General features: G+C 41.8%; 1 protein-coding gene across 2 annotated transcripts in view; it reads right to left on the minus strand.

The window, feature by feature from the left end:
* The window catches only part of tmem170b (transmembrane protein 170B), an 84,788-nt gene that overhangs the window by 36,643 nt on the left and 25,854 nt on the right, over positions 1-22,291 (minus strand). For both annotated transcript variants that reach the window (XR_012095675.1, XM_073023914.1), the window contains exon 2: positions 7,949-8,119. Coding sequence is in view for 1 of the 2 variants with exons in the window: in XM_073023914.1 (XP_072880015.1) it covers positions 7,949-8,119 (171 nt within the window). In the remaining variant the exon portion in view is untranslated. The remainder of the gene's footprint in view (positions 1-7,948; positions 8,120-22,291) is intronic.

Below are 22,291 nucleotides of genomic sequence, written 5' to 3' on the forward strand. Positions count from 1 at the left end.
AGTCTCTCTTCAGAGGATTAAAATGAACTCAGTTCCAAGAGTGCTGTCACAGGAACACAGTATCCATAAATGTTCAAAGTAAATTTATTATCAAAGTACATACATGTCATCATATACAACAATGAGATTAATTTTATTGTGGGCATACTCAATAAATCCACATTCAAATCAATTAAAAGACTGCACCAACTTCAGATTTCAAGCAGTGAGCAAAAGACAACAAACTTTGCAAAAAGGAGATAATAATAATAATACAGGTTTCCCCCACTATCCAAAGGTAGAGCATTCCTATGAAACCACTTGTAAGCTGAAATGTTGTAAAGCGAAGAAACAATTACTATTAATTAATATGGGAAAAATTTGAGTGTTCCCAGACCCAAAAAAAACATACCAAATCATACCAAATAACACATAAAACCTAAAATAACATGAACATATTAAAAGCAGGAATAATATGATAAATATACAGCCTATATAAAGTAGAAATATCGCAGGGGTCACCAAACTTCTTTGCACCGCGGACCAGTTCGATATTGACAATATCCTTGCGGCCTGGCTGATGTGGGGGGGGGGGGGGGGGGCATCACAACCGGAATATAGGTGTTTGTTAAGTCAACTATAAGTCACTTATAAGTAGCTAATACACTCAATTTTGTTTCTAAAAGGGTTTATCTAACGAATTTAATATTAAACACACAGCACATACTTTCCTTGCATGAACATATAAAATCATTGCAACACACCAGTGAGAGGACAAGGCAAGGGCTGGAGGTTCCCATACTGGGGCCACGGTGGTCGCAGTCCAGAGAGAGCGGCTGACAAAAGTTTGGCTTGAGGGATGACCTTCAGTAGATCGCAGCGAGGTAGCTGCTCTGCTACTTATGAAATCATGAGCCCAAATTAGGTTGTCTGCAAATATTTTAGCACTGGGTTCCCCAAGAACATTCGGTGTGCTAAACAGGTTTAGAGGCAGCGCCCATCTGTCATGAGGCCAGTAGCAATGGCACTTCTCACCGGACGCGCGAGGCGGCCAGTTACCCGAGGCCAACCAGAGATCCCTGATGCGAGAGTATCACTGCGTTTAGGCGACTGATGACCTCACGTGCGTAATGATCTCATGTGCATTCAAGTTCAATAGTGGGCGTGACAAGGAATGAGGGAAGGTGCAGCCGACTCATATTGTTTCATATTGCCAAATCATATCGTTTCCTCGCGGCCCACATACTTCGTGGCCCGGTGGTTGGGGACCACTGAAATATTGTATGTACGGTGTAGTTTCACTTATCAGAATGGGGAAGACACTGAGCCAAAATCGATTTAGGGGGGAAGAATCGGCACGTACACACATATGCACATCCACACACAACTGCCCACACAAGGCTTCATGGTCATGGTAGTTTTTCTCAGGGTAAACACACGTATAAAGCAGGCGTCTTTTTTTCGTAAAAGTTAAAATCCTCTTCGGTTAGCGAAAACAGGTATTAATGTAGATCTTTTGTAACAGCAAGCTGTCGTAAAGCAAACATTTGAAAAATGGAGGCCTCCTGTAAATAAGTATCAAGAACATGAGACTAAGAGTCCTTGAAAGAGGGTCCATTGGTTGAGGGAATATTGGAAAGACAGAGCAAGTGAAGTTGAGTGAATTGATCCTTTTGGTTCAAGAGCCTGATGGTTGAGGGGTAATAATCATCCCCGAACCTGGAGGTGCATGTCCTGAGGCTCCTGTTCCTTCTTCCTGACGACAGCGGTGGTGGAGGTCCCTGATGATGGTTGCTGCTTTCCTATGAAGGTGCTTCATGTAAATACTGTCAAAGGGGAGGATGGCTTTACCCAGGATGGACTGGGCAGTATCCACTTTTTGTAGGAGTCCCCCCCACCCCCCCCCCAAGGGCAATCTGTTTCTATACCAGGCAGTGATGCGGCCAGCTAATATACTCTCCATCACATATAAAAAAAGATAATAAAGTTGTTCGCACCATTAGGGATAAACAGAGTAAGAGGTGCAGAGTTTCTTAAGTGCATCTATTTTAACGCTAGGAGCATTGTAAGAATGGTGGATGAGCTTAGAGCATGGATTGATATCTGGAAATATGATGTTGTAGCTATTAGTGAAACATGGTTGCAGGAGGGGTGTCATTGGCAACTAAATATTCCTGGACTTCGTTGCTTCAGGTGTGATAGAATTGGAGAGGCAAGAGAAGGAGGTGTTGCATTGATTGTCAGAGAAAATATTACAGCGGTGCTTTGGCAGGATAGATTAGAGGGCTTGTCAAGGGAGGCTATTTGGGTGGAATTGAGGATTGGGTGTAGTAACAATTATAGGGGTGCATTATAGACCACCTAATGGGGAGCGAGAATTGGAGGAAATTCTTAAAATTTGTAAGAAAATAGCAGATATTTGTAGTAAGCACAAGGTTGTGATTGTGAAAGATTTTAATTTTCCACACATAGACTGGGAAGCCCATTCTGTAAAAGGGCTGGATGGTTTGGAGTTTCTAAAATGTGTGCAGGATAGTTTTTTTGCAGCAATACATAGAGGTACCAACTAGAGAAGGAGCAGTGTTGGATCTCCTGTTAGGGAATGAGATAGGTCAGGTGAAGGAGGTATGTGTTTGGGAGCACTTCGGGTCCAGTGATCACAATGTCATTAGTTTCAATATAATTATGGAGAAGGATAGGACTTGGGACTGGACCTAGGGTTGAGATTTTTGTTTGGAGAAAGGCTAACTTTGGGGAGACATGAAAACATTTAGAGGGAGTGGATTGGGACAATTTGTTTTATGGGAAGGATGTAATAGAGAAATGGAGGTCATTTAAAGGAGAAATTTTGAGGGTACAGAATCTTTATGTTCCTGTTAGGTTGAAAGGAAAGGTTAAAAGTTTGAGAGAGCCATGGTTTTCAAGGGATATTGGAAGCTTGCTTTGGAAAAAGAGGGAGATCTACAATAAATATAGGCAGCATGGAGTAAATGAGGTGCTCAAGGAATATAAAGAATGTAAAAAGAATCTTAAGAAATTAGAAAAGCTAATAGATATGAGGTTGTTTTGGCAAGTAAGGTGAAAATAAATCCAAAGTGTTTCTACAGTTATATTAATAGCAAAAGGATAGTGAGGGGTAAAATTGGTCCCTTAGAGAATCCAAAAGAGCCAAAAGAGATGGGGGAAATTTTGAACAATTTCTTTTCTTCGGTATTCACTAAGGAGAAGGATATTGAATTGTGTAAGGTAAGAGAAACAAGTAGGGTAGTTATGGAAACTTTGATCATTAAAGAGGAAGTACTGGGGTTTTTAAAGAATATAAAAGTGGATAAATCTCCGGGTCCTGAGAGGATATTCCCTAGGACCTTGAGTAAAGTTAGTGTAGAAATAGCAGGGGCTCTGACAGAAATATTTCAAATGTCATTAGAGTCGGGGATGGTGCCGGAGGATTGGCATATTGCTCATGTGGTTCCATTGTTTAAAAAGGGTTTTAAGAGTAAACCTAGCAATTATCGGCCTTTAAGTTTGATGTCAGTGGTGGGTAAATTAATGGAAAGTATTCTTAGAGATCGTGTATATAATTATCTGGATAGACAGGGTCTGATTAGGAACAGTCAACATGGATGTGTGTGTGGAAGGTCATGTTTGACAAATCTTATTGAATTTTTTGAAGAGGTTACTAGGAAAGTTGACGAGGGTAAAGCAGTGGATGTTGTCTATATGGACTTCAGTAAGGCCTTTGACAAGGTTCCACATGGAAGGTTTGTTAGGAAGGTTCAATCGTTAGGTATTAATATTGAAGTACTAAAATGGATTCAACAGTGGCTGGATGAGAGATGAAGAGAGTAGTGGTGGATAACTCTTTGTCAGGTTGGGGGCCGGTGACTAGTGGTGTGCCTCAGGGATCTGTTCTGGGTCCAATGTTGTTTGTCATATACATTAATGATCTGGATGATGGGGTGGTAAATTGGATTAGTAAGTATGCAGATGATACTAAGATAGGTGGTGTTGTGGATAATGAAGTAGGTTTTCAAAGCTTGCAGAGAGATTTAGGCCAGTTAGAAGAGTGGGCTGAATGATGGCAGATGGAGTTTAACGCTGATAAGTGTGAGCTGCTACATTTTGGTATGACTAATTGTTACGTTCCCCAGTAACCGGGTGACTTACCAGCAAAGATAGAGAGGTCCGCTGAAGCCTGATGATACTATTTTCAAACGTTTTATTTATAAAGGGGCACAAACGTATGGTTAATACAAAACATTCAGATCATATACTTCGTCAAAACTCAATCTAAAGCACAGGTATAGTAATAATCAATCAAAAATAAGCTCTATCGTTGTCTAGGGGATACTGAGTCCAATGGAATATAAGAGTCACTCAAAGTCTGCAGGTTTCCCCGTTTCGGGAACCGCTGGCATTTCACGTGTTGGAGAGAGAGAAAAGGAACACTTGCCCGTCGTCCTTGCGAAGCAAATCCCTGCTGTTAGTTAAAGCGGTTTTTCCTTTTGGGTCCAGCCACAGACTCCCGATCCGGAATCTAACGCACGTGGCTTCCTTCAGAATGGCTTCCCGCTCCGACGGGAAGCACTATCGTGTCTTCTTCGTGTGTCTCCTTGGTGCGTCTGAGGCCCCGCCTCGGCAGCCCACCTTTTATCTGGACTGGCAGGGTTGTAGATGTCAATCAGGGTGGGGGTGAGGCAATCTTTCCCCCATCACCCATCTCACATTGCCCTGAGGGTTTGCACGTAGTCCAGTTCCTTATTCCACAAAGGTGTCTCCCAAGACAATGGCTATGTCCAAGGCTTTTGTCTTGCTGAGCGGCCAGCCCACATTCCAAACCGTAAGGCTCTCTCTCTTGCGATTCTCACAAAGGAGGGGGCTGAGGTCATGACACCTCCCCTCTTAAAAGTTTTTTTACCAGCGGTTAAAAACAAGTTGGTACAGGATTTTTTTTTTGGACTCTAACATACTACACAAGCTTTTCTCTTCACAGACTACTACCATTATACATTCCAGTCAGTATCTAAACAGGTAACAATTACAGTGCCCCTTTCTTTAATATCTTAACATCACGTACCGTACTAAAGTCTGGTAGCATCAAACTTCAGCTCAATGAGTCTTATAGGATTTTTGAATCTAACACAACACACCAGCTTTTCGTTTTAGCTACAGAGCCATACATTTTACACTTAATTCAGCACCTAGATAAACAATCCGCTAGCACATTATCACTCCCCTTAATGTGCTGTATCTTAATATCGAATTCCTGCAGCATCAGACTCCAGCTTAATAACCTCCTGTTTTTATTTTTCATATTGTCCAAGAATACCATCGGGTTGTGAGAGGCTCTCTCTCTTGCGATTCTCACAAAGGAGGGGGCTGAGGTCATGACACTAATCAAAATAGGATATACATGATAAATGGTAGGGCATTGAGGAATGCAGTAGAACAGAGTGATCTAGGAATAATGGTGCATAGTTCCCTGAAGGTGGAATCTCATGTGGATAGGGTGGTGAAGAAAGCTTTTGGTATGCTGGCCTTTATAAATCAGAGCATTGAGTATAGGAGTTGGAATGTAATGTTAAAATTGTACAAGGCATTGGTGAGGCCAAATGTGGAGTATTGTGTACAGTTCTGGTCACCGAGTTATTGGAAGGATGTCAACGAAATAGAGAGAGTACAGGGAAGATTTACTAGAATGTTACCTGGTTTTCAGCACCTAAGTTACAGAGAGAGGTTGAACAAGTTGGGTCTTTATTTTTTGGAGCGTAGAAGGTTGAGGGGGGACTTGATAGAGGTATTTAAAATTATGAGGGGGATAGATAGAGTTGACGTGGATAGGCTTTTTCCCCATTGAGAGTAGGGGAGATTCAAACAAGAGGACATGAGTTGAGAGTTAAGGGGCAAAAGTTTAGGGGTAACACAAGGGGGAACTTCTTTACTCAGAGAATGGTAGCTGTGTGGAACGAGCGTCCAGTAGAAATGGTAGAGGCAGGTTCGATTTTGTCATTTTAAAAAAATTGGATAGGTATATGGACAGGAAAGGAATGGAGGGTTATGGGCTCAGTGCAGGTAGATGGGACTAGGTGAGAGTAAGCGTTTAGCGCGGACTAGAAGGGCCAATATGGCCCGTTTCCTTGCTGTAATTGTTATATGGTTATATCTATAGAAACTTGTCAAAGTTTTAGATGTCATGGCAAATCTTTGTAAACTCCTAAGCAGAGACACTGCCATGCTTTCTTCATAATTGCACTGGGGGCTGGGCCCAGGGCAGGTCCTCCAAACTGATATCAGTGAGCTATTTAAAGTTGCTAACTCTCTCCACCTCTGAGGAGGGATGGCTCATGGACCTCTGGTTTCCTCCTTCTCCTCAAGTCAATCATCAGCTTCTTGGTCTTGCTGACATTGAGCAAGAGGTTGTGGTTATGGTACTATTCAGTCAGATTTTCAATCTTCCTCCTATATGCATCGTCAAGGACCTCCATCACCCAGGACATGCTCTCTTCTCACTGCTGCTATCAAGAAGATGATACAGAAGTGCCAGGAATCATACTACCAGGCACCCTTCAACCACCAGGCTCTTGAACCAGAGGAGATAACTTTATTTCCCCCATCATTGAAATGTTCCCACAAACCATGGACTCACTTTCAAGGGCTCTTTACCTCATGCTCTCGATATTTCTTATCATTTATTTTGTATTTGCACAGTTTGTTGCATTTTTGCACACTGGTTATACATCTGCCCTGTTGAGTGCGGTCTTTCATCGATTCTATTATGGTTCTTGGATTTACTGAGTATGCCCAGAAGAAAATGAATCTCAGGATTGTATATGGTGATATGGTGTAAATGGGTTATATATGGTACAGATGGTATATTTATGTATACAATATTTTGAACTTCGGATCGTCGTTAGTTGACTGCTCAGAGTCATGGAATCTTATAGTTGGAACTGTAATTTATTATATGGTTGGTTAAGCAATTTAAGAATCTGGTGCAATGCTACTTTTATAACATTTATCCCAAGAATAAATTCACCTGTTATTCCTATTCTTGCTCAGACACCAGTGCTTTTACTTCACCGACTCCATTTCTAAAACTCAAGTTTATACTCCTCTCAAGGGCTTATCCCTCCTTCATAACATACTCCTCCATGCCAACTTCTCCTCTAGACTCTCAGTTCCTTCAATTCTACACTTTATCAGGATTTTCTCTCCCTTCTTACCAGATTTAGAAAGGAAAAATCAACCATCTGGTCTGGGTCTGGATTCACACCTGGGCCAGACCAACAAACTTGTTTCTCTCAAAGACATGCTGTATATACCAAATCTAACGATACCATTCTTAAAATCCAGATTATTAGCTGACTTTGGGGGATTGAACTAAAAGTCTGGGTTACAGTAATAACCATTTATACTCAATTAATTCTTTCCCCAAGGTCTCCAACCTATCTTTATTCCTCAATCCTTCGAAACTTTCTTCTACCACCACCATTTTTATTATTAGAGCCCCATTAATTTCCCCAACCCCCAATAACACTTCATATCCCTTCAAATGCTTAAGTCAACTTTAAATATCAAGATTAGAGAGGTAAAGCTTCAATTTTCAAAAGAGAACTGTGTTGTATGAAGTCAGAAAGGATCTAGTTGAATTGAGCTTAATTTCAAAGGAAGTTCAAAGGTTTCCTGCCAACTGGCTTTTCCCACATTTGATAGCTTACCTAATGTCACATTTTTAAAAAACTCTAAAGAGTACTAACACATATTTTAATCAAACTGAGAATGGCTCAAGCACTCTTAAATGGAAATCTATGGTAAACCACAAGTGGAAAAACCCTGGGGACAAAGCAAAGGACTTACAGAAATTTTTGCTTAAAATCTTCATATTAACACATTAACATGCAGCATGAAAAGTTCCAGGGTTTAACTATCCAGATAACAAAAAGGCACTGTCCAAATTTCGAGTACTTACTTGTGATCATTCCTCCTGTTATGGATGCCAGGAAGCCCACAACTATGGCTATCACAGATATTACTCTGCCCTGCTTGTGTCTTTGAAGCATTACAAACATCAGGAGACCAACGGCACCATGAACGAAGAGGGAGGAGAAGAGGGCCCAAAGGAAAACCCAGTACCACATCTCTGTGAATAAAAATAAATAAGACAAATGACACAACTGAAATAAAAAGGGGATAAATTCAGGAGTTGGCACTCTCTAAGAGTGCAGGGCCCCATTTTAAAATTAGCTTGGAAAATAAACCAATTCACCTTTCAAAGGAAGTGCAAGCCCAGAGTGGGTCTCCTTTTGAAGAAACTTATTCTATTAGAGGCAGTGTAATGCAGCATGAAACCAAGCCCTTTAGATCACCCAAGCTGAGCAAGGTGCTAAACTAGTCTCACTTCCCCCTCTACACTTTTCTTATCCATGTACTTATCTAAAAGCCTTTTAAGAGTTATTATTATACTTGACTCAACCACTTCCTCTTGCAGCTCATTCCATATACAATCCCCTCTCAACACACACACACACACACACACACACACACACACACACACACACACACACACACACACACACACACACACACACACACACACACACACACACACACACACACACACACACACACACACACACACACACACACACACACAATCTTGTACGTGAGAGGACCAGGCCTCAAGCCATAGCGTTGTCTAATCTGAGCTTATGCGCTCCATTGGGGGCAGTCTGGCATTGCGTCGGGTCCAGGCTGGAGACAGTGCTGCTCCCAACACACCCCACTCTTCACCCGGCAAGAGACAAGCTGTATTGTCGTTGACTTGGGCAGCCAATTAGGTAACAACAGCAGTGAAAAATTTTCAAGACTATAGGGAAGTTGCCCTGCAGTCAGAACTATGACTAACATAATATGTTCTCTCATCCAGTTCTGGTAAGATGGCAGCAAGTTTGATCACAACAGCTTCTACGGGGTCAACAAAAGGTGCAATTGACCTTTTTAAATGTTTTTTTAAAATGACCACAAGGTCCTGTTAGACATTAAGAACTTAAAGCACTGCAGGTCTTCCCCATCAGTGGATTGCTTGTTGGCAGAGAAAATGAAGGAGCTGCGTGTCTTGCTGCTATCTGAGTCGAATGAGGCTTACAGTTTAATAGTGAGTGACTGCCTTGGTCATTTTTCTTGTGATTGTAAGACCCTTTTGGACATTGTTAATGGGGGTATACCACGAGTCTAATTCACTGATTTATTGGCAGAAAACAGGTGAATGGCGATGGAGCTATATGGCCTTGGTTGTAGCAAGGACTAAACCTCAAATCACAGTGCTGTCCGTTTCTGTGAGGAGAGAGGTGAAGCCGGTGTAATCCGCCAGGAGCGGTGTGGCGTAGCACCCAGGCAGGAGTCAGTGTTGCCTTCCAGTCTTTACTTGGCAGAAAAGAAGCTGTATTGTGATTGACTACAGATCTCTGTGGCCTTTATGGACTCGGTCTGGACTTCTTTTTTTGTGTGGCTTGCTGTGTGACTGTTGGTACTGTGTTTTGCACCTTGACCCCAAACTAATGCTGTCTCGTTTGGCTGTATTCATGGGTATTCATGCATGGTCGAATGACAATTAAACTGGAATTGAATTAAATATATGCCTTTTAGTTTTTGGCTCCTTTTCCCTAGGAAAAAGATTGTATGCATTCAGACCAAGTCCCTCATAAATTTTGTACACCTCAGTAAGATCATGACTTAATCTCTTACATTCCAAGGAACAAAGTCCTAGTCTGCCCAACCCCTCCCTTTAACTTGGGCCTTTGAGTTTTAGCAGCCTCCGCCTATAGCTTCCTTGCACACCTTCCAGCTTAATGACATCTTTCCTTTAACAGGATGGCTAAAAGCTTCCTGGTTAAAAACCAAAAGGGTGCAATGGAAAGTAATCAATAGAAAAATTAAAAGGAAAAAGTAAGTTAGTTTTTAATCCAGGGACTGATGATTGAAGTGTAATGCCTGAAAGACTGGTAGATGCAGAAGGTATCACCACACAAGTAGTATTTAAGAACCTTTACAGATCCAGGGCTAAAAAGTGGGATTACACTGGCTCACTTGTTTTCATCCAAAATGGAATATAGAGTAAGTAAGTGGTCTCCACGTCAAAGATTTTGTATGATTCTTTGACACTGCATTCAGGTAAACATGCTAGGAGTTGCTAATCTGTCTGCTGAAAAGTGCTGCAAAAATATAAATAACTATTTAAGTTAACCCCTCAGGTTTCTGAAAGGGCGAGAGCAGGTGTTGCTTAGTCAATGACTGGCACTACTCTGTCGTATTTCATTATACATACATCTTGAAGTGCAATGCAGGCAGTGTGACAGAGCAGCAAAACTTTTCTTTAAAAAAAAGATCTACATGCAAGAATAAATTTCCTCCCACCGTGCTCAAATAGAGATTATCTGGAATTTCGCCTAAAGGATGTTAAACAAGCAGTCAAATTTGTAAATATACCAGAAAAAGGTAGTTTTAGCTTGGTATAAGACTGATGAACTTTCCTCTCCTGCGGGTGTCTACAAATTAGGTGTATTCTTAAAAACCTTAACATTCAAGAGATGCAGTCATAAAGGGTGGCAGTACAACTGCACAACTAGTAGAATAATTCCAATGACCCAGGTTCAGTCATGCCCTCCATTACTGTGGGTGTGGAGTTTGTACATTCTTACTGTGACCGAGCTGCTTTCTCCCACATTCTAAAGTCACAAGCTAGTAGGTAAATTACCGTAGATTCCGGACTACAGAGCGCACCTGATTAAAAGCCGCTGGCTCTAATTTTAGAAAAAAAATCAATTTTTTACTTGTACAGGCCGCACCGGATTTTAGGCCGCACCGGATTTTCGGCCGCAGGTGTCCCACGTTGTAATATGAGATATTTACACAGAAAGATATTACATGTGAGGATTTTTTAACTTTTAATTAAATCCATATGGTAACATAAATAAATACATATTGCAAATGCTTTTTTTCGAACCGTGCCTGTAACGCGGCTACTTTTAAATATACGTTGCGTATACTTTTTTACTGAACAACATTCCAATATCTCCTAACGACTGGTAAAAAATATATATACTGCAGCCTACCAGGAAAAGTTATTGATCGCCTTTAACTTAAAAGCAGCGTTCGCTCAGATCCAATGCCGCTCGCCCCCCTCCTTCCCGTTTATCGCAAACTGGCATTTTTCCCACAAGACGCGGCGAAACCGGGTGTGACGTCATAGCATCCCGCGATGTAGTACAGAAAACAAATATAGTTAAAACACTTCTAACTTTAACTAGAAAGTGAATTACTAAGCGAAAATATTATAAACTAAATAACTGCCATAAAGGCAGCACAATGCTTTTCTTCGAGTGTTTTCCATGTTGATGAGGGTGAGTACAAATGACTGATTTACAATAATTTAATTGTGAAAGTGCGCTTGATTTATCGTACAATTTCATTGGACCTCTGTGAACTACTCATCAATTTTATTGGTCTACTGTTACGAGGCAAAATGTTTTTGGCGGCATGAAAAAAATCATGTATTAAAGGCCGCAGAGTTCAAAGCTGTTCAAAATGTGGGAAAAAAGTAGCGGCTTATAATCCGACATCTACGGTAATCATCACAACTTGCTATTGGCATGTATTTGAGTAGCAAAATCTGGAAACATCGATAGAAAGGTAGGAAGAATGAAAATGGAATTTAGTTGGGTAATTGATGATCCAAACGACTCGGTACCTGAATGGCCCCATCTCCATCCTGTATGACATTTCACATGTAATAACTAACATCCAACATTACTTAGAAGACCATAGAATAACAAAAGGGGGTTACAAGAGCATGAGTAGTCAATTAGGTAACAACAGCAATGAAAGTATCTTTCAAGACTATAGGGAAGTTACCCAGGGGTCAGAACTATGATTAACAGAGTACTGTGTTTTGCCCCTGGAGTAACACTGTCTTGTTTCGCTGTATTCATGGGTATTCATGTATGGTGGAATGACAATTAAACTTTAATCTAATTGAATTGAAAAACAAAACACTTTCCTTGAGGATTGAGACTTCACTGTACACGCCACAATTTCCAAACATGCAGATGACAAGATTTGGAAGCATTGCGAACTCTCAAAATAGCAACAGACCATGGAGAAACAGACAGGTGGCAAGTGAAATTCAGTGTGGAGAAATGTGAAGTGTTGCAATTTATAGTAAGATGAGAAAAGGTGATCATAAACTGGAAGGAACACTTCTAAAATAAGTATAAAACAAAAGATCTGGGGTAGATTTGTGAAAACACATGGGACTCCTGGGCTTTTTAAAAGAAGCTGCAAAGAACAAGAGCAAGGGAATCATCATAAAACTTTATAAAGTCCTGCCTCTGCCACCAATGGAATATTTTGGACTGCTCAAGTTACAAAGGCTTCAAAGGTGCAGAAAAGGATTTTTCAAATTCTAGGGACAGGAGGGAGAATCAACCTTATGGAAAGCATACAGCATTTCTACTTATAGTAGCTTAAATGGGGTTCTGCATGCCATCCAACAGTCCAAATATCTGCAGGTGTATTGTTGAAAGTATCCAGACCCACAATGGTTGTATCACAGTCTAGGTCAGTAATCTGAGTGTGCAGGAATGAAAGATGCTGCAGAGTGTAATTATTATACCAATTTATCATCCGCATACCCCTCTTCAGAACAGAGTTCCAAGATTGAAGATTCAAGTTTGTCACAACCATATCAAAACATACAGTGAAATGGGTCATTTGTGTTAACAACCAATATCTAAGGGTGTGCTGGGGGCAGCCCACAAGTATCACCACACATTCCACTGCCAACATCGCATGTTTGGCAAAACAACACAGATCAAGCCCCATTCCTTCCTCCCACACACAGTCCTTGAATCTCAGGATGGACCTCCAGCATCAGCTAACACTGACTCAGGCCTACAGACTCAGAGCACTCAATGACCCCAGCACTCAACTCTGGACAACAGGCTTTGAATTCCAGACTTCCAATACATCCTCTGGCTTCAGTCCTCAGCATCAATCATAATACATGCCAATCAATGAACATCTGACCTCAAAATCTAGAATCGCTGATGGCTGGATTCAGAACACTGGGCCTCAAACTCTGGTCTCACTGAACTCTGCACCCAGTGGGTCAACAGAACTCATTCCTCCTTCCCGCCATGGGACTCTTAACTCTAGAAACTGCAGACATCTCTCTGACCTGGGGGTGGGGGGAAATTGCCCCCCACCTGATCTCTGCTGGTCTGACATCTGACCGCAGATGTCTCATGTTTGCGCAGGTTTTTGTACTCCAGCCTGAGCTCCAATTCATTCAGCCCATCGAGTCTGCTCTGCCATTCAAACATTCTTCCAGTCATTTCTACTCCCCTGCCTTCACTCCATGATGCCTTCACTCTTTGATGCCCTGGCTAATCAAGAATCTATCTATCTTAAATACACCCAGTGACTTGGCCTCCACAGCCGCTCGTGGCAACAAATTCCACAGATTTACCACCCTCAGACTAAAGTAATTTCTCCGCATCTCAGTTCTAAATGGAAGTCATTCAATCCTGAAGTCAAGCCCTCTTGTCCTAGAATCCCCTACCATGGGAAATAATTTTGCCATATCTAATCTGTTTAGGCCTTTTAACATTTGGAATGTTTCTTTGAGATTCCCCCTTCATTCTCCTGAACTCCAGGGAATACAGTCCTCGAGCTGCCAGATGTTCCTCATGTGGTAACCCTTTCATTCCTGGAATCATTCTTGTGAATCTTCTCTGAACTCTCTCCAATGTCAGTATATCCTTTCTAAAATAAGGAGCCCAAAAGTGCACACAATACTCCAAGTGTGGTCTCACAAATGCCTTATTGAGCCTCAACATCACATCCCTGCTCTTATATTCTATACCTCTAGAAATGAATGCCAACTTTGTATTCAACTTCTTCACAACCGACTCAACCCGGAGGTTAACTTTTGCGAGTCCTTGTGCAAGATACCCCAAGTCCCTTTGCATCTCTGCATTTTGAATTATCTCGGCACCTAAATAATAGTCTGCCCGTTTATTTCCTCCACCAAACTGCATGACCATACACTTTCCAACATTGTAATCCATTTGCCACTTCTTTGCCCATTCCCCTAAACTATCTAAGTCTCTGTTTCTTCAACACCACCCACTCCTCCACCTATCTTTGTATCATCAGCAAACTTAGCCACAACTCCATTAACACTGTACCCCAAATCATTGGCATACATCGTAAAAAAGCAGCGGTCCCAACACCGACCCCTGTGGAACTCCACTGGTAACTCCAGAATAGGAAACCTTTATTCCCATTCTGTTTTCTACCAACCAGCTGATGATCCACCCATACTAGTAACTTCCCTGCAATTCCATGGGGTCTTGTACTGCTAAGCAGCCTCATGTGCTGCACACCTTGTCAAAGACCATCTGAAAATCCAAGTTCACCACTTCTACTGCATTTCCTTTGTCTACCTTGCTTGTAATTTCCTCAAAGAATTGCAGTAGGTTTGTCAGGCAGGATTTTCCTTTCAGGAAACCATGCTGGCTTTGGCCTATCTTGTCATGTGCCTCTAGGTACTCCATAACCTCATCCCTCACAATCGATTCCAACCACTGATGTCAGGCTAACAGGTCTATAGTTTCATTTCTGCTGCCTCCCACCCTCAGACCATCAAGCTTACTGAGCACCTTCTCAGTCATAATTTTCACTGCACAAACTTCACTTCCCTGACACTCTTGAATGTCTGGTATACTGTAGACATCTTCCACTGTGAAGACCAATGCAAAATACGCAGTCAGTTCCTCTGCCATTTCTATATCTCCAGTATCATTTTGTATTGGTCCTATATCCTCTAGTCTTTTTTACCCTTTATATACTTAAAGCTTTTCGTATCTTTTTTTGATAATAGTCGCCAGCTTCCTTTCATAATTCATCTTTTCCTTCCTAATGACCTTCTCAGTTCCCTTCTGCAAGTTTTTTAAAAAACTTCCCAATCCTCTATCTTTCCACTATGCCCTCTCTTTTGCTTTTACTTTGGCTCTGACTTCACTTGTCAGCCACGGTAGTGTCCTTCTTCACTTTGAAAATTTCTTCTTATTTGGAATATATCTGAATTGCACTTCCCTCATTTTTCACAGAAACTCCAGCCATTGCTGCTCCACTGTCTTTCCTGCAAATGTCCCTTTCCAGTCATCTTTGGCCAGTTCCCCTCTGATGCCGTTGTAATTTCCTTTATTCCACTGAAATACCGAACCATTGAAATTTGAGAGGGAAAAAAAATAAAATCCAACGTGAACTCGATCATATTGTGATCACTGTTCCCCAAGGGTTCCTTAACCTTAAGCTCTTATCACCTCCAGATCATTACACAACACCCAATCCAGCACAGACAATCCTCTAGTGGGCTCAACAACAAGCTGCTCTCAAAAGCCATCCCTTAGACCTCCTACAAAATCTCTTTCGAGGTCCAGTGCTGACCTGGTTTTCCCAATCCACTTTCATGTTAAAATCCCCAATGATTACCATGACCTTACCTTTCTGACACAGCTTTTTTATCTCCTGCTGTAATTTGTAATCCACATCCCGGCTGTTGTTTGGAGGCCTGTATACCACTGCCATTAGAGTCGTTTTACCCTTGCCATTTCTTAACTCAACCCAGAGAGACTCTACACCTTCCAAACCAATGTCATCTCTTCCTAATGATTTAATATTATTTCTTCTACACGAAGCCGCACCCATCCCCTATGCCGACTAACCTATCTTTCCAATACACTGTATATCATTGTCCCTGTTCCTAAAGCCCTAATTTGACCCTCTAATTCCTCCCGTCACCAAAAACATTCTTACACACCTAAAGAAATAATACAATTAGTTAAAAATACAACTAAATCTGAGCTGTGACGCAGAAATCAAGTTTGGCACCATCTTGGATTCCAGTCACCATCTCAAAGCTACCAATGGGCAACAAGTAGAGGCCTGAAATCCTGTACCATCAGGGTAAAGGACAGCTACTTCCCTTCAACTATTCCCTTCCTGAACCAATGTACAACCCTATTCAATAGGTCCTTTTAATATCAGAAGAATGTCCACAATATTCTTCTTTGCAGACATTCATGAAAAACAGTGTGCCCCAAAGCCTGAGTAACAATTAAAACATTAGAACCCCAAATCCGCCCCTCCCCCACACACAAGCAGCAAAGCAACGACCCTCCCCTACCCACTTCCACAGAAAACCATTAGCACCATCAACCAATCAAGCATGCAGTAACAAAGCCTCCAATAAAGACCATGATCCACTGTACAATAAAAACTAATCATCCACCAGACAACTTGGCAAACCAGAGGCTCTCTCTTCCTGACAAAAGGAAAAGAGATGTCCCATTTCAGAGATGCTGCCTGGCCTGCTGCGCTCCACCAGCATTTTGTGTGTGTTGCTTGAATTTCCAGCATCTGCAGATTTCCTCGTGTCCCGTTTCATTACCCTAGTATGACAGCACTGGCCATTTTGCACAGGAACGAACATTTTTTTAAAATTCTAATTAGTATTTTTATGTATAATTTGTTTAATTTACTGCTCCATGCAAAGATCTTAGATATATCTATCTATGGTGCCCAAGACTTTTGAACAGTACAGTCAGACCTCCTTATCCCGGGTTCCACAAGCACAGATTCAACCAACTACGAATTGGGAAAACCCAGAAGTTCTCTCTCCAGCACTCGTTGCTTGAGCATTGCTCGGCTTGCATCTTGTTCAGTCAGTACTTCGTTTCTGTAAAAAAGTGGCTCCTAAAAAGCAATTAGGTGGTCAAAGCAATGCCTCAAAGGCTAAGTGCTCTCTCTCTCCCTCTCTGAGAAAGTAGAAATGTTAGATCTTTTGAAAAGTGGCATGTCGCTTGCTGAAATGGTCCTCAGCCCTCAACCTCCACAGATCCTGACTTTAGTATTATTGAGCCTCCTCCAAAGCGTCCTTATTCCTTAAACAAGACAGTGTAACAACTATTTACACACCATTTCCATTGTATTAGGTATTATAAGTACTGTAATCTAGAGATGATTCGCTACTTGTGTTGTGAGCGAGAGGAAGGAATTTAAAGCTAGTAAGGGATGGCTGGCTAGCTATGTAAAGCGCTACAGCCTCAAGAACTTCAAGATCACAGGAGATTCAGGATTGGCTGATGCCGAGGCAGCATCAACGTCCCCAGAAGAAAAACTCCTTTCCTCCTGGTCTCTCAAAACCATCCCCCATCCCCATATCTCTGTATCAAAGAGTGCTCATTAGTACTCCTGTGATGCACCTTAGAAAAATTCTCATGCCAATAGGTTCATGTAGATGCCAAGTGTTAAAATGGTTTTGAATATCCAGAAAACCAAAAGGAACCTTATTGGTGATGTATGTCCAAGATCAGTGATACTGGGCAGGATCTTGCTGAATTAGCTCAAATTCTAACCCGTCAACAGTTCCCAAGTTGGATACAGAGACCAAAGCTCACTAGCCATTTGTAACAAGATCTGTGTAACCACTGAGCACTGAGTCAATGTACTGCAGAGATATCACCCCTGAAATGCTGCTGACACTCATTGACAGAAGACAAAGCTGGGAAGGAGCTTCCAATGTTTAAGTTTCTTAGACATTTAAAAATCTAAAATTAAAGCAAGATTTAAACACTAGAAGCACACAAAGATGTTTGGAAATTAAGGAAAATATTTTAAAAAATATTATTAAGTAAAGAATTTTTCATTCTGCAAACTTAGAATCTTAATTTATCATAAACACTTGAAAGTCTGTATATGCTGGAAATCTAAAGCAACACAATACACTGGAGGAGCTCAGCATGTCAGACAGCTTCTATGGAAAAGAATATACAGTCAATAGTGACCGAGACCCTTCTTCAGGACTGAGAAGGGGGAAGATGCCAGAATAAAAAGGTGGGGGAGGTGAGAAAAGATGGAAGGTGATAGGTTAAGGGCTTGAGAAGAAAGGATCTGATAAGAGAGGAGAGTGGACACAGGAGAAAGGAAAGGAAAGGAGGAGGGGACCCAGAGGGAAATAATAGGCAGGTGAGAAGTAGTAAAAGTAAAAGAAGTAGTAAAAGTAAAAGAAGTAGTAAAAGTAAAAGGAACTGGGCGGGGGGAGGGATTTTTTTTAAATCAGAAAGAGAAAACAATATTCAGGCCATCAGGTATTGCTCCTCGACCCTGAAGGTGGCTTCATCTTGGCACAAGAGGAGACCGTGGACCGACACGTCAGAGTGGGAATCGGAATTAAAATGGGAAGTTTGTTTAACAAATGGACTCTTTAGATCCTGTGACAGATCTTGTGTAGGATCAAAGCACATGCTAGGAAATCCTAGCTACAATATGCCTTGCCATTAGTTGTCTAACAATGAGACAAACTGATAACATCTGCCTTCCTAGATCTAAGGGAGCTAGGGGTTTACTCTTTGGAGAGAAGAAGGGTGAGAGGAGACATGATAGAGGTGCACAAGATATTAAGAGGAATAGACAGAGTGGACAGCCAGCACCTCTTCCCCAGGGCACCACTGCTCAGTACACGAGTACATGGCTTTAAGGTAAGGGGAGGGAAGTTCAAGGGGGATATTAGAGGAAGGTTTTTCACTCAGAGAGTGGTTGGTGCGTGGAATGCACTGCCTGAGTCGGTGGTGGAGGCAGACACACTAGTGAAGTTTAAGAGACTACTAGACAAGTATATGGAGGAATTTAAGATGGGGGGGTTATATGTGAGGCAGGGTTTGAGGGTCACCACAACATTGTGGGCCGAAGGGCCTGTAATGTGCTGTACTATTCTATGTTCAAGTCCTAGATTCCTAGCACATGTTCAAGTTCCAGAAATCAGCTCAAATGACAGAACAGCTGGACATTGTCAATGGGATTTAGCCTATCCCAGACAAAGTTTTTGCTGGACACCTTTTTGCTATGTACAAGACAGAATTTGTGAACTTGATCGAACTGCAAGTCTTGTGGAGTACTACTTATAGCACTGCACAGATAGATTATTGGAGAAAATTGGGAAAGAAAAGCCAAATAAAGGTACCCAACACATCCAACAGGAAGAATTGAAAAGGTCACCAGCTTTTAAAAATAACCAGAATGAGTATGACACATAGTAAAAAAAAAACACAAAATGCTGGCAGAACTCAGCAGGCCAGAGGTAATAACGACATTTCGGGCCGAAACCCTTCATCAGGAGTGAAGTAACATGGGATGGTCGAGGGGGGATAAGAAGTGGGGGGGAGGGATAAAGTACAGAGCTGGGAATTGATAGGCTGGAGGGAAATGGGCTAGGGGGAAGGTGGAGAATTATGAGAAATAAAAGAGAAAGAAAGGTAGGGCTGGGGGGAGAGATTATAGTGAGGGGGGAAAAAGAAAGAGAAAGAGAACCAGACTAAAATAATAGATAGGGATGGGGGTAAGGGTGGGGGGCAGGGGTATCAACGGAGGTCAGTGAGTTGGATGTTCATGCCGGCAGGAAGGAGGCTACCTAGGCGGGAGATAAGGTATTGCTCCATCGACCTGCGTGTGGCCTCATCTTGATGGTAGAGGAGGCCATGGACAGACATGTCAGAGTGGGAGTGGTCTGTGGAATTGAAGTGTGTGGCCACAGGGAGATCCCACCACTGCTGGAGGACCGAGCGCCGGTGTTCGGCGAAACGGACTCCCAGTCTGCGGCGGATCTCCCCAATGTATAAATGGCCACATCGGGAGCACCGGATACAGTATATCACCCCAGTTGACGCGCAGGTGAAGTGGTGCCTCACCTGAAAGGACTGTCTGGGGCCTGGGATGGTGGTGAGGGAAGAAGTGTGGGGGCAGGTGTAGCACTTCTTCCGTTTGCAGGGATGAGTGGCCGGAGGGAGGTCCGTGGGGAGGGATGGGGGGGAATGAATGGACAAGGGAGTCGCGTAGGGAGTGATCCCTGCGGAAAGCCGAGAGTGGGGGGGGGGGGGGGGGAGAGATGTGGTTGGTGGTGGGATCACGTAAGAGGTGGCGGAAGTTACGGAGGATTATACGTTAATACGATTATACTATGACACATAGTGTTGCTTTTACATCTTATCACACAAAGATGTGATACCCATAGATGCCTCACTCAAGTAAACTATATACAGTGGATTCCAGTTAATTGGGACACATTGGGACCAGCACATTTTAGCCCAATTAAGTGGCAGCCCCAATTAGACGAAGTTTCATGGAAATAGTTAAGGTATAAAAAAAAACTAACTTTTAACTGAGTAACAAATTATGTATTTAAATGAAATACAGACCAAATTAGAAAATTACCAATACTACTACAGTACTATAAACTGTATTAGTTTCCAATAGTTAGAGGAATTCATGCAGTGTACGCTGCCGTATTCTTTTGATTTGAACAAAGCAAGTTCAGACACCTATTGCAAATAATGGACTGCTATCATACTACGCATTTGATAATTGCATCCTCCAAATATTCACTTTCATTGTAACATTCAAGATGATTGTTGATGCCTTCAAATTCTTTGTAGTTCCAAACCTGAAGTAGTGAAATTGTTTCATTTTCGCCCCCAGCCATTTCTGGCATCTCCAAGCCTGAATGCTTGAAACCACAATGAACAAAACAGTTCTGAATTGTCTTACTGCTTATTTCTCACTATCAATGACAAAAATCACTGCTTTTGAAAAAATATAAACACATGCAACTGGTACTATTTAAAAGCTGTTCAACAACAGTCTCCTGTCCCATTCAAATGGCTTAGAGTTCCAAATAAATGAAGAAAATCCTGGCTATTTTTTGATTAGCTTTTGTTCTTTAAGAGTTGTCCCAAATAGCCAGCTGCTCCAATTAACCGGATCCCATCATAAAAGGAAACATCAAATCTATTCCTCAGAGCAGATCACATCACAAGAATTTGAGTCTACTTTCAATAACATTTGGACAAATCCAATCAGGACACCACAGCCCATTTTGATATCACAACTCAAGAGGATATGCTGTTCTGGATATCAGTGACATGCAGGTGAATTCAAAATGACAGAGTACAATGAATTGTGCTTTTCTACACTCCAATAACTAGATCCAACTTTCCTTCTGCTAAAGGTGATTTACTAGGTCTACCAGCATTAGGCCACTTCAAATAATCAGGAGCAAATCCTTTACTGTGACTACTTAAATCTTTTACTGTTAGATCAGGAAAATACTTGCATATTCTCCCATGAATTGAGCAGTGTTGAGATTTTCTTTGGACAGTGTGTAATCCACCACGTTATAAATTATAAAAATTGTCACTTTCCAACTGAAAGCTTTTGAAATAAAAAGTCTTGCACTTTTCAGAAAATAAGCAAATATACAGTGTAATTTCCAAAGCAAGGTACACCATATAAAACCTTGAGATTCATTCTATTTACTGTGAATGCCGGCAAAACAATGAAAGACCACACACAAGATGGACAACCAACCAATGTGCAAATACAAAAAGAAAACCATAATAATAAATAAGTAATAAATATCGAGAACATGAAATGAAGAGTCTTTGAAAACGAGTCCATAAAGCTGTTGGGGTGAATGAAGTTATCCCCTCTGGTTCAAGAGCCTGATGGTTGAGGAGTAATAAGCATTCCTGAACCTGGTGGTGTGGGACCTGACGCTCCTGTACCACCTTCCTGATAGCAACAGTGAGAAGAGGGCATGGCTTGGATGGTAGGCAGCTTGATGATGGATGCTGCTTTCCTGCGACAGTGCTCCATTGTGAAGTGCTTATCAGTAATATTACAATCATAGAACAAAACCAAAACTTGTGTATCCTTCCTGTAAGAGCCTCAGAACAGATTTTCTTCTGTTTTTTCCGGTGACGTCATTGTCAAGAATGGCAGCTTAGGTCACTAGCTCCTCTGGAAAAACGCGTATTAAGCCCCATTAACCCGTCAAATATAATATTTTTCGAAAAATATTTGAACTGAAAAGAGGGGCAAGAATGGGGAGAAGAAATGGAAATTAAAAAAGCGACACTGCAGAGCCTGCGTCCGAGAGGAGTGCAGCGAGCGGCTCTCCGACCCGACCGCGTGCTAGCAAGGTGGCTGCTGGGCCTCGTTCAGACGAAGCAGCGAATGTCTTCGAAATCCTGAAAGAAATAATGGAGGTCCAGAAAGATATAAAGCAGCAGCTCCGTGATATTAAGACAGAGCTCACCAGCGTTAATCAAAAAATAGCGGTAGCAGAGACTCGCATTGAGAAGGTGGAAGATTGCGTTCAAAACGTGGAACGGATACTGAGCAAGACAATAAAAAT

Source organism: Hemitrygon akajei, chromosome 20 (genome assembly GCF_048418815.1).
Source record: "Hemitrygon akajei chromosome 20, sHemAka1.3, whole genome shotgun sequence".
In the NCBI taxonomy this organism is placed as follows: domain Eukaryota; kingdom Metazoa; phylum Chordata; class Chondrichthyes; order Myliobatiformes; family Dasyatidae; genus Hemitrygon; species Hemitrygon akajei.